Here is a 13,764-nt window from a genome sequence, read left to right on the forward strand (position 1 = left end):
TCAACCACTGAGCCACTCAGGTGTCCAGATAAACAACTTTTAATTCAAAGGAGGCTCAGAATGCAGTCAGTACCTTACTTCCACAACAGAGCTCATTTAAAGATTTCAAGTATTGAGAACTCTGCTGCTTAATCATAATGCAGTTTTTCAGAAAAGGAAACATTTGTCATGGTCTGAAATAAAGAACCTATTTATTTGTAATTTAGTGGGATCGGGAGTCATTCTTAGAAAGGTTACCGGTTCCATAGATGGAGAAATGACCTCTTAACCTTTGCCTCCTCTCTTACAAATGCAGGCCAAGTGTGAGAAGTACTTCACACTAAATCTAGTGATAGTCTTCTGCATATTTTTAAGTTGATAAAATAATAATAAGGCCATCTTAGATTTCTACAGTAAACTATTTGAAATGTATTGAAATGTACAAATCACCCTATAAGGTAAAAAAAATCAGAAACGATTATCTTCATTTATACAGGTTAGGAAACAGACTTGGCCAAGTTAATAACTAGTCTGAGATCATGAATTTCTTTCTCTTTTTTACCATAGAACTTATTATGGCCATGCACTTATTGAATTGAAAACCAGAAACTAAAGCCAGTCTGTAAGAAATTCACTAGCCTTCAACCTCCATGTCAAAAGTCTTTTCTTTCAGAGGCTTCTGACTTGAAAAGAATATAAAGAAGATGTGGTTTATGTATACAATGGAATATTACTCAGCAATTAAAAATGACTAATACCCACCATTTGCTTCAACGTGGATGGAATTGGAGGGTATTATGCTGAGTGAAATAAGTCAATCGGAGAAGGACAAACAGTGTATGTTCTCATTCATTTGGGGAATATAAATAATAGTGAAAGGGAATATAAAGGAAGGGAAAAGAAATGTTGGGAAATATCAGGAAGGGAGACAGAACATAAAGACTCCTAACTCTGGGAAACGAACTAGGGTGGTGGAAGGGGAGGAGGGCGGGTGTTAGAGGGGAATGGGTGACGGGCACTGAGGCGGACACTTGACGGGATGAGCACTGGGTGTTTTTCTGTATGTTGGTAAATTGAACACCAATAAAAATTAATTAAAAAAAAAAGAAAAGAATATAGAAAGAAGACAGCCCAGATGAAAATGAGAATTCTTTGTAAGACCAACAACTGGTGTAATATTAATTCTTGTTTCTTTTCTTCTCATGGAACATAACTTCTTTTTATCACAGGAAGACAGAAAACAAAAAGGAAGAAAAATCTGTATAGCATAGTCCACAGTATTGCCCTATAAACTTCAAAGTTACTAAGAGACTGGATCTTAATCATTTACTGTGCTAACTCTACAGTGGTAATCATATTGTAATACATAAATGTATCAAATCAACAAGTGTTATAACTTAAACTTACAGAATACTGTGTGTCAAGTATATCTCAATTTTAAAAATACAAAAAAAAGTTATCACACACAAAGTCATCACAGTATTAGATTAAAATAAGTCTGTAGGAATACAGACCTTCAGAAGCTACTGTCATCTGATCCATGAATAGGTGTAAATTTGCTAAAAGGGCCAATCAAGGGAGTAAGTTGGTTAGCTACCAGGGCAGGATACTTCTAGGATGGGCCTTCTCATATGGAGGGAGAAGAAGGATGAAATATGAAGAGTACATTATTCTCCAAGGATGACAATAGTAGAAGAAAAGAAAAGGAAGACAAAAAAAAAAAAAAAGAGAGAGAGAATTCCCTTTTACCTATTTTCATTTTCGTTTTCCCTTGGTATAATGATTTCTATTTTCCCTGGGAAAATATTTAGAGAATATTTTGTACTACCACTCTCTCTTCCACTTCTCTACCACTTCTCTTCTCTATTCAAACAAAATAAAACTTATCTTCCTTCCTCCTAAAGCAGTCCTTCGTTTGGTTCCCTAATTTTGATTGGCACTTCCAAAATAATTCGTGTTCCAGTGATGTTCTTCTACCATGCATCATTTTGTAATCCACCTGCCCATTATTCTTTCTCCATAAGTGAATTCAGTATATATGCACATGCATACACACACGCACACACACACACCACACAAACATGCATGCCCTTAAACACACAAATTGTGTCACAGCACTTAACTGATAAAGGCTTTGTGGGTACTCACTAGTAAATATCCTGATTTATTAAATTCCATCAGAAAGATTTAAAATGTCATACTATTTTTTTGGTTTAATTCAAGTTTTATGCCAAAACTAATGAATTTATTTTATTTTGTTTATTTGCAATATTTTGGATAACTGAATAGTTTCTTGATTTGTACAGGAAGTTAAGTTTCAGGATCTACCATAAATACCATAAATTTCAGGGTCTACCATAAACCTACCTTACCATATTCATGCCTTTCTTCAAGAATGAAATCAACTGAATAGTTTCTTTTTAACTGCTGACTTTTGTATGAACATTTGGATGAAAAGTTTGCAAATGTAACATGTATAAAACATTCAGAAACCAAACAGCAAAAATGAAAAACAAAAATGCAGTAGAGATCTAACTGATCCATATTATCAAGACAAATAAGATAAAGACCTTATAGAATTCCTGTAGAGGAAACAGTTTTCATTAATAAAAAGAAAACACATGAATGAAGAATTTAGAAATAACACCTAACTACAAAATGTACAAAATCTCAGATTCAACCTCTGACTCAAAGCAGCACTGCTAATATGTCAGCATATTTTAGTTACACACTTTTAAAATGATACAGTTAATGCATTCTGTATCTCTGAGAGCTCTTCAAATCTAACACATTCAAAATTACTATTTAAATTTGATACAATTACTGTCTTTTAAAAATCAAATAATATTTTTTATACTGGGTAAAAGATGGGTTGACTCCTTTCCTTGCTTCTCACTATGCACACCAGATATCCTCGGCACTTCTATTTTTGTGAGCTGGCAGGGCAATGCTAAGAAAAGACTATAATGCAAGGACTCTTAGGGAAGAAAGTGCTTATGATCAAACACACAAAGCTTGGCAAAACCATCAATGATTAATATATTATTTCATTACTGCCTAATTATTTGCCAGAGAACTTTAAGAGTTAAGGTATTTACTTGCATGTGACCATGGATAGCTTTTTTTTTTTTACAACACCAACATGTTTAAATATGAAGTGACTTCTGTCAAACCTAATTTTTATTGAAGTCACATGTTTGTGCACATGACTCTTTTTAATTTTGAAAAGACACTTAATTACAAATCCCATGAACCTTTCTTACAGCAAATTTAGAAACTATATGTTTGTTGATATTGGTTGATTTTCTCTTACTATTCATCTAACAAGATACTCTGAAAATTTGAATGCTACATACTTAGAAAATGTCTTCTGTAGTTTTTCGGATGGAGAAGTACATATCCACAGGCATCATAGGTTGGGAAAAAGTCAGTATGTTAAGGGCTTTAGCTATCAGAAAAGACATGAATTTAAATCATTGTGCATAAAAAAAGATACTTAAATATATTTTGTTATTCAATATTTTGAAAACAATGTGTTTTTCTCAGCCACAGAAATTGAGTTCTACAAATAGCAGCTGATTCTTTCATTAAATCAGAACTAAATTACTAATTTCAGTATTAATGGTTAGCTTTGACATGTTTAAAAAGGGTAGAAGGTACTTAATAGACCTGTCTTCCACCTTGAAATGAACAACTGTTCAGGGAAATGGAATTGTTCAAAGATACATTTTCTTTCAGCCAATCTGTGAAATATAATATAATTATTCTCTTTTAATGAATCTCTCAAGGAGGAACAATCTTTCAGAGCTTGAACAGGTAAAATATAATGATAATGGGAGCAGCTTTGTAAATAAAAGGATGAAATGAGATTGTTATTTTATGCCATTATACAGGATAATTAGAATAACAGTGTAGCATTCATCAGGCATTTGAACTTTCTAAAAAAAAATTCTCTAGGGCTCATTTAAATTAGTCATGTTTATCCATGGAGATTATTACTCTTATTTCAAATGACTGTCACCTTATAACATTCAGGCATCAATTTTTACCTTACTCTGATTAATAGTTGTACTCTACAGCAGCCAACAGACACAAACTGTCTAAAAAAGACATCAAAAACCCCTGAGTTGGGCAGCCCCGGTGGCCCAGCGGTTTAGCGCCACCTTCAGCCCACAACGTGATACTGGAGACCTGGGATCGAGTCCCACCTCGGGCTCCCTGCATGGAGCCTGCTTCTCCCTCTGCCTGTGTCTCTGCCTCTCTCTCTCTCTCTCTCTCTCTCTCTCTCTCTCTCTCTCTCTCTGCGTCAGTCATGAATAAATAAATAAAATCTTAAAAAAAAAACCCAACAAACCCTTAGTTTATAAATACACAGGTTACCAAAATTAGAACAACAGAACATTAAGCCAGGAGAATACTTATCCACAATGGAGGGAAAGATGATCTATATAAATCTTTATTAATTTCCAAGAAAATAGTTGGCTGGATGTTGTCCAACAAACTCCTATTGATACGTTAACTAGCTCTATACAATAAAGGACTTTATTTATAAAAACTAAATTCATGGCAATGGAACTTCTAAGGTTAGCTGCTTTAGTTAACTCAAATCCATACAGCTCAAAGATAATTAAGTAGGTGGTGGAATTTGACTCTTTTTAAGAAAAAAGTCTCTTTGCTCCCTAATAGACCCCCTAATGGACCTCCTTCCAAAGGCCACCCTTAGGAAGTTCAAGGAACTAGTGCAAGAAGGACCAGGTGATAGATTGTTCTGGTTTCCTCACATCCATTAAGGCAATTAGAAAAACACCCAACAGCTTATAAATAAAGAGAGGCAAATACAAGTCTAATACTTCTCCCTGAATGACTTGAAATCTTTAAATAAGGTGTCATTCCACAAGATGGTGCAATTGAAATTCCAATCTCAGTGAGATTAGTTTTTTGTTTTTTGGTAATTATTTTCTATCATGATAGAAAAGAAAACATGATTTTTAAAATACCAATGAAAAAAAAAAAAGAACCATGACTCATGTTTAACAATTTTTGTAGTTGGTTTTATATCTTGCTGATAGTTCTTTCATACTTAACTATTTTTTTTGATTCTCCTTTATTGCTATATATCCTGATTATAGGAAAAATTATTTCAAGTTCGCTGGGGTACATCTATTACATGAGCTTTAAATTATCATTGTCAAATAGCAAGATTACTGTAGAGCTTTATATTTAGGAAACTTCTAAGAATGGCCTCATATTTGGGAACTTTATGTCACTACTATTTAAAAGCAAGCTCTACAAGTGTTATTTAATTAGTTGAGGCTTATGTAATCAGTCAATATTTATTTAACTTGGAAATGTATTTTATATTTCCAACACTGCATAAGTTAAATTTATTTGAAATTATAATGCATCCTCAGCCTGGGTAGATGACCTGCTATTGTTTTCAACAGACTCAGGATTGGATACTATGTCACAGAAACAAGTAAGATGGTCCTTTTATCACAGATATTAGACATCAACATCGTAGAGAAAATGACCCATTAGAGCATTTATATTTTCCATCTTTCTCTGAAATTACAATTAAAATCAATAGCTAGAAATGTAGAAGGGTATCAGTATAGCATTAGCATTTGAAAGTAAAGGAGGTATTCTGCCTCAGAAGTCAGAGAAGGTAACAGCTGAGCTTTAATTTAAAACCTCAAATAAACAAATCCCTTTCCTTCTTTTGCATTTACTAGATTGAGTGCCAGGTCATATATTTTTCTAAATGCAACTGCTACAAAAATCTAATTTGTTTCAAGTTTTCCCAGATTCATTAGGTGGAAGCTATGTGCTCCTTGTTCTGCCTTTTCCTACCTACCTGTTATTCGGATTTTCTCCATTTTCTTATTTCAATTTGTTTTCCAGAATAAACTCTTAATAGCAATTATCTAATTTATGTATTAGAAAATATCATTTCATGTTTAAATGATTACTTGTCTGTTTATATTGAAATAATTTTGTGGACTTACCAATTTTATTATAAGAAGTTCTAGAATTATGCTGCATGTTAGATTTTGTTCCCAGAATTATACTACACATCAGACTTTGTTTCTAGAATCCTGCATGTCAGATTTTGAAAATTTCACTGTTGAACATGAGGAAAAAGGGCAATTATGCTAATTCTAAAGACTGCCATCTGATGTTTCAAATGTTCATAAATAATAACTTACTCATACTTATGATTTCTTTTTTCCAAATTTCTAGGAGGCTAGCAGTTTCTCTGCAGTCTTATAGTGCTGTGACAAATAGGAAGTTCATAAATGCTTCTTCATAATATATATACTTTTATAGGACAGCTAGAGCAAAGATAAGAGTAGACAGACTTATATTTCAAAAATACATATCTATTTTTACATACAATATGTTTTATATCCTTTAATTCTTTATTACTGTCTTATAAACTTTAGAAGCATGCCTTTTGTAAAATAGAGCTATCACATTAAGACATTCAAGTGTATGATTCAATATTCAACTGCAAACATAAACTTTGATATTTAGATAGTTAAGTATGTGATATTATTTGCATTAGCCATTGTGGGAAATTTTTAAAGGAGTTAGTTTAAAAACATACAATTAGAAACTCATTTGAGATATGTCCTTAAAGGTTACTAGAGAGCAAATGTTTGGATCCATTTTCAACCAATAAAAATTATCAAGGTATTAGTGTATGCATATATTTTTGTGAAATGTAACATCTCAAATGCTCTAATCTTTTTTCAACAATTTTAAGATCCAGGTATAATAATGCAGCATGAAATCCTTTCCTTGTTTCTAAATTTAATTGATTTAATCACTGAATTTAAATGCTTGGAAATTGTTCTGCTTGCCGGTGTTTGAATGCCAAATACATCATCTACAGTTCTAAAATGAATATTGCAGTTTATATTTAGACAACTTAAAACACTGCCTACTAAATCACCCCAAATAACCCATAGAAATGTCTAGAAAAATTGATAATAATGGATGACAATATTCCTTACCACCAACTTTTAGAGAAGTATAACTTCTATAAGGCATAAAAAGTGTCAGGGTCTTACTATTTAAATGCTATTTGTGCACTTATCCAGGCAATACAATGCACAGCACACATAGATTAATCTCAACTCTTCCAGAACTCACCATCCCTGTTTTAAAGACAGACACAAAAAGCCAGTAACCTCATTTATCTTCAGAGGCAAAGAAATTCACATTTTGCCAAGTTTTCACAAATACCAACTCATTTATTTTCTTTGATCAGTCTTGTTTGGACTGACTTGTTCTTCCCATTTCCTCAGAGTTTAAAAAAAATAATAAAGTCATTTGATGTAGAGAGACTCCTTGTCAGCCAGTCAGATGCATAGTTCCTTTCCTTTGGCTTCTAAGAAGAATCAAAGATTTAGTCTTCCCTAGCACAACTCAAGAACATCAGAGAGGAAGGGAGAGGAGCATAAAGCCCAGAGAAAAGCTTCTTCTTGGGGAACTGAGACACAGTAATTTTATGCAAGATGATGAAGAAGAATGTTCATGATAAATGTTCAAAATTAGGGCTATGTGAATGATAGGAAGTGGTGAGAGCTGTCATGTTAGCTTAGTGTGACTTTCTAAACTACTCTTTCCTATCTCACCTTTGCAATCTTTGCCTTATTCAAATACCTCCTGTATCATTCAGATTTGGTTTTTACCACATTTTTGCTTAAATAGATTTATTTCAAAACTAAAATTGAGGATACAATTACAAATTAAAAAACAAACAACAACCCAGCATCCCCTACAACAACTATAATAGTACATATTAAAACTACTAAACTTTAAAAGATCCATCTGTGTACTGCTTAAAGCATTTCAATTTTCCATCGGTAGAGTCTATGTCTCACTTCTGGGAAGTTCTCCCCAAATAAAATAATTAGCATTGTAAATGGGAATGAAATCATTGAGAATTTCATGGATAATATCATATGTAAATTAGTTTTTAAAATAAACTTTTGTGGTACCTGGCTAGTAGTAGCCATGTGTGTGGTGGACAGCCATCTAGCTAATGAGGTTTCAAGCAGGAGGTCCAGCTGCTTCCACATAGTGTCTCCAATAGCTCCTGGCAAATATCTGAACCTCTTTTGTTTGAATATCATTACTTTTGCTTAGTGGTTTCAAACTTTTTAGAGTAGTTAACTTTTTTTTCAAATAATGTAACATTTAAAAATCAGTAAATGAAAGAAAATGTAGATTTTATTTGTACAAATAAATTTTCAAGGTTCAATCTGCTGATACTTTTAGTATACTCAATCCATGAGAATAACAGAGTTTTTCTGACCAACAGTTGCAGTGTCACCTTTTATCCTATTTTCATCAATTTCTGCATTTTGTTTTGGATGTGCGACTTAAGAATATACTGATCCAGACAAGTATGTGATTGTAAAAGCTTTGATATTGTTCCATCTCATGTGGCTATCTTAGACCATTCTGCTTTCGTTTCTGGAAAGTGGAATAGTTGGACTTGTATCTTCAAAGCTAAAACCATTAGAATAACTGTAAACTGTTCATATTACTTGAGAGGTTTTCACTGTTTGGTTAAAAGATACCTTTTAAAGGTCTTTTTAGAATACATGCATCCTTATGTTTATAGCAGCATTAGTTACAGCAGCCAAGATATAGAAGCAGCCCAAGTATCCATCGATTAATGAATGGATAAAGCAAATATACAATGGAATATTATTCAGCCATAAAAAGGCTCTTTAGCTGCAGCTGGAAGTGTGTTTATACCACATATCTCTAATAAAAGTACACTTGGTGTATAAGCTAATACAAGCCTATTTTTGTGAGGTAGTTAACTAATGCAATTTCTCTATGAGCAAAAATTTTTCTAAAAAGTCATTTCCATTTTCATTTAAAATACTAATTATTATAACTTTGTTTTCACTTCCACTGATTGTTATGTACTATTTATTACTTATTCCAAACAGACGTATTTGAGCTCACGGGCCTTTTAATTGTGTGTGATTCACATGCACTGTGGTGGTAATGTACCCATTTGTACAATGATCCTCATGAAATACGCAAAGATATATATTTTAAAAATGATCATTGCAGAGCTACAGACTTTCTAATTAATGATACTTTTTACTCACTTTGTTTATGTTTTCATTTACATGTAAATGTGTATGTCTAGCTATGTATATCTATCTTTTTATCTATCTATGGAGAATGAAGAAGATGAGGAGCAATATATTGGCAGACAGGAAGCTCTCTTTATTTAGTAGCAGAATTTAATGATGTTAGAGTCATTAATATGACAAAATGTTTTTATAAAGCACACCTTAGTGTGTTTTTATTATAGTTTTTTCTATATTTCCCAAGTATAGCAATAATTAGTTTGAGCCAAGTTTTTACAGAACCCCTGAAGAACTGCAGTTATAACTCAATGAAACAAAAATCAAAAAATAATGGTTTAAAAAAATAATAATGTTTTGGCTGAAGGCCTTTATTTCTTTTAAAATGCAAATACCTCTACTTTCATCTGCAATCAGTCACTTATATATTAATGTGACTGACTTTATTAGACATCTTTCCAAGTCCTACATTTATTTTAGAGGAGGGGGAAGCAAAGATAAGCTCAGCAACCAAAAATCACGAGCAACCCTGAGTGTGAATAACTACTTGGCCTACTTTATGATTGTGCTTAAAGACCATGCTGCCTATAGAGATCACACGTATTTGTATTTCCAAAAGCAAAAATGAAACAAAACACAAAAGACAAATCTACAAAGAAAATATCTACTGAATTAGATGAATCTGAATATGTTTCAGAATTGCATCCAACGGTTTCAGAATATTCTGCTAGAATGATACTGCAATTAAATGAATTACTTATAATTTTGGTCAACTTGAATTAAACCAAGCACAACATTTCCAACCAGTGAAGTTGTTAACTGAAGATACTCTGATCTTATGCTGTGAGTGTCCTCAAAAATTTCAAGCAAATTAATTGTGCTGGAATCCCAGAACATGTAGAGCATCATATAGACAAGGATTTAATTCTCTAAAACCTGATCCTGAATCTTTGGTCTACAATATGTTTTTAAATTGGAAAAAAAAATTGTAAACCTTTTTCTTAATTTAAATTCTTCTACTAAATAAAATGATTTATCTTTGTTATAAGAATCTAGTCATGGATGCTTTCCCTATTCTTTGCTACCCACCTGAAGCTTTTTAAAGTTTATGAAAACAAGCATCCATTTCAATACAGTAAATATTTAGTTTAATTTTTTTTGCAGTGGCATACCAGAAAAGCTGTTAATATTTTAAGAAAGTACTTCTTGAAAAGGAAATTATATCATAAAGTTTTTGTATTTATTTACATATTTTTAAGAGTGAAAAATATTAACATGAATTTGGGCTAATAAACATGTTGAACTAGAATAGTATTTTTCATAATTCATTCTAAAGTCAATACTCATAATCATTTTATATAAGTTTAAAAGTTTGAAAGGACATTTATATTTGAAATATTGATAAAAGAAGAAATATTGATTGACTCTCACTTTTAATACTATTGTTTTTGTGTCAAGATACTGAAGACAAAATCAAAAGATAGAAATATGTACCATTTAGGAAAGGGATTTATGCAGATATTTTAAGTAGTAAATTTCACTTATTAAGTATGACATTTATGAGTTAACAAAATAAATCTGCAATCAAATCTTCAAAGGATTTTGAGTTACTTCTGGCTATTCTGTTGCCAAATATATCGAAATGAAAAAGAAAAAATCTACATAAAATTAATAAAAAAGAAATACTGGTTAATATATTATAGTCTATTTTTTATATCCAGCTGATAAGGTCATTTTTAGAGATGAAATTGTCCTTATCTTGGAATAAAACTACACTCAAACTACTACCATCGTTGTTTTCAAGAGAAGGAGCAAAAAGTTGAGCCAAATCAGTTATGAACATACATCTGTTATTGCTCATACAATGACCTTCAAAAACTCTGATTTCCATTGTTTTTCCCCATGTTTGTACTGAGAAAAAAATATATTCCTGTCACAAATCCTACTGGTTCCCACTTTATTCTTTACCAAATCTATGGAGATATAGCCCTAATAGTTCCACAACATTAAGTAAGAAGACAAAATGGGAAGAGAGGTCTTTTCATACAGTTAAAGGCAATGACAGTCTATGACAATACTTCTGGTTGATTTGTCTATGCTGTTTTTCAAATGTGTATTCCTGAAAAAAGCATACAGAGGGCCATGGGTGAAGCAGCAAATAGCAAACCTGCAGTAGCTCCATAGGGGTTGTATAGAATAGACACTTGTCCTGGTTGAGCATAATCATGAGTCTTATAAACTTCAATGGCTCAAAAGGTGAATGCAGTTAGCAGATGAACATTGAGAATAATTCAGATTTATATATGGAATATCAACATGCAAAGGACATGCCAAGTATTGGTATCTAGTAACCACATAAAAATTGGAAATTGTTTTATATAGAGAGAAATTATATGGATTATTTTACTAGGTTTTACTAATCTTCATAGAAAACTATTAATGTTATATCTAAATATAACATTGATGTCAATAACCCCTGTGAAATAATAACTATGTCTCATTCTCTTCATTTCAAATTCATATGGCACAAACCTACTAATTTCTTCTATGTACTTCTCCTTCAGAAAAAAAAAAATTCTCCATGTTTCCATATAGTTATACTCATTCTGAGTATGAAGCATTTTAATTAAGTTAATATAAATTTGCTTGTACTAAATTACATGACTCTTCAGAATTTACCTCTTTAGGATTACCTATATATTTAAGGGGCTTCAAAAGCTTCTGTCTTTGACAGCCTGTAATAAGCACTTATTTCAAGACAATAATAACTAATACTTTCTCTATCAATCCTATCAGTCTTTGTTACCCTCATGATCACCATATTCCATATAACAGAAGTAACTGCCAGCTATGGGAACTTGAATCAGATACCTGAAGACACCAAAAGATAAAGCTGTTTCCACCACCATGGAGCCTACCAACCATCTTCGCATTTTATTTTGCTATTTATTTTTAAAATATATGTATTTATTTTTCTTGGGCCCATAAGGAGGCTAACCTCTCCATATTTTGTCTTTGTTACACTGAGTGGGCCAATATGCTTTCTTGGCTGTCTGAATGCCATCGATAGTATTACTAGGTAGACTCTGAAAAATAAAAGAAATATACATAAATTATTGGAAAATTACCAATTATTAGAATACTACCAATTTGATGTCTTTGTCTATAAAATCTATCAACAAGAATTAGTTGTCATGAGTGTGACCTAAATTACAATGAAATTGAAAATTTGGATCCATAACTATTCTATCCCATTTTATTAGTCTTTTATGATCTGTTTCCCAGGTCTCTCAATTGTTGTTATAAAATTTCTGGAAAAATAGCCTCAGATAACCAAAATTTCTTGTGGGGGTATTGAAACCTGTCATTATACGTGGTACCTAGAACAACAGCTTTATGTAAGATAACTTTGATGTCACAGCCTGAGTGAACAAAGCCAGGAATAAAAAATCTTGCAACACAGCATTAGAAAAGCTTTAGCTTTAACGAGGCCCTTGTTAGAACAACGCAAACATCCTGACCAAGATGATCAGATTTCAGAACTTCTTGGGCAATATATCCCATACTACTATCCACTAAATACCCAGATGTATTCTCTTTCCTGTGTGAAGAAGAGTGAATAGAGTGAGATCCAAAGAAGGAGAATAAAGGGAAAAGAATCCATGAAAAATATAGCCAATTTATATATAATTTTAGAATATATTATGTCTCATTTAACCACATACACATATCTGATATTATGAAAAATATAACTGCATAAATATATAGACTTCAGTGCAATGGAAAACTTTTTAATTTTAAAGCAGCCTTAGAAAGTGTATTAGAAGCAAGCTAACACAATTAAATTTGAGAAAAACTTACCCTGACTTGCAAACTTCAACTCTTTCGCATCTGTGAGTGTGGTCCTTTTGTCAGACCCTTTTTTCTCTATTCGGCGATGGCTTCGTCTTTTCTTAGACTCTCCCCAAAGATTGGATCCACCATGCATACTTGGTATATTCAAAATAGCAATTCCTTCCAGGGAGATATTTATTAAATCTATTTGTACTCCATCACACTAATCAGTAAAAAGAAAGAAAGAAAAAAAAGAAACAATAGGATATTTGATCATTCCTTCCTTGATTTCCTCTTTTGCATTTCCTTATCTTTCAATTAGAGTTTTTAAGTCCAAGATCCTGTCATATTTAAATAAGCCTTTCGAGAACACTCAAATAACTACTCTAAATGTCAGTATAAAAGATAAAGTAGCCATGAACATTAATCAGTTATCCTTTAAACATGATAAAATTAAATCATGAGTCTATCTTTGTTTACAGAAAACCATTGGTAAGGATACACATTAGTGTCTGTATAACCAGCTACAAATTTCCTATGTGTTACAAAGTGGTGGGGTCTAGGAAGTCTAGTCAATGTTCAGGCAGAAACTTTAATAACTGCCTCCTGGTTAGAACACACTGCAACCCACTAATGGGGCAAAGTAAGGAAACAGAATTCATATTTCATGGTCTCACTTGTTTGGGTGGAGAAAGAAGTAGTTTTGAAGACTTTGAAGAAAAAAAAAATAAAGTGAAAAACACTAGTTCAAAGAGACCTGAATTACATCAGGGTGGCTAAGGATGCTTTCTTGTACTAGATTAAGTTCTAAGCACAGTGTTAAAGGCAATGA

At 32.3% G+C, this 13,764-nt stretch overlaps 1 protein-coding gene across 7 annotated transcripts in view; it reads right to left on the minus strand.

Annotated features, from left to right (window-relative positions):
- Nucleotides 1-13,764, minus strand: part of DGKB (diacylglycerol kinase beta) — a 704,768-nt gene that overhangs the window by 168,734 nt on the left and 522,270 nt on the right. For all 7 annotated transcript variants that reach the window (XM_041728249.1, XM_041728247.1, XM_041728246.1 and 4 more), the window contains one exon: nucleotides 12,960-13,155. In XM_041728249.1, coding sequence (XP_041584183.1) covers nucleotides 12,960-13,155 — 196 coding nt within the window. The remainder of the gene's footprint in view (nucleotides 1-12,959; nucleotides 13,156-13,764) is intronic.

The sequence above is a fragment of the Vulpes lagopus genome, chromosome 13 (genome assembly GCF_018345385.1).
Source record: "Vulpes lagopus strain Blue_001 chromosome 13, ASM1834538v1, whole genome shotgun sequence".
NCBI classification, from domain to species: domain Eukaryota; kingdom Metazoa; phylum Chordata; class Mammalia; order Carnivora; family Canidae; genus Vulpes; species Vulpes lagopus.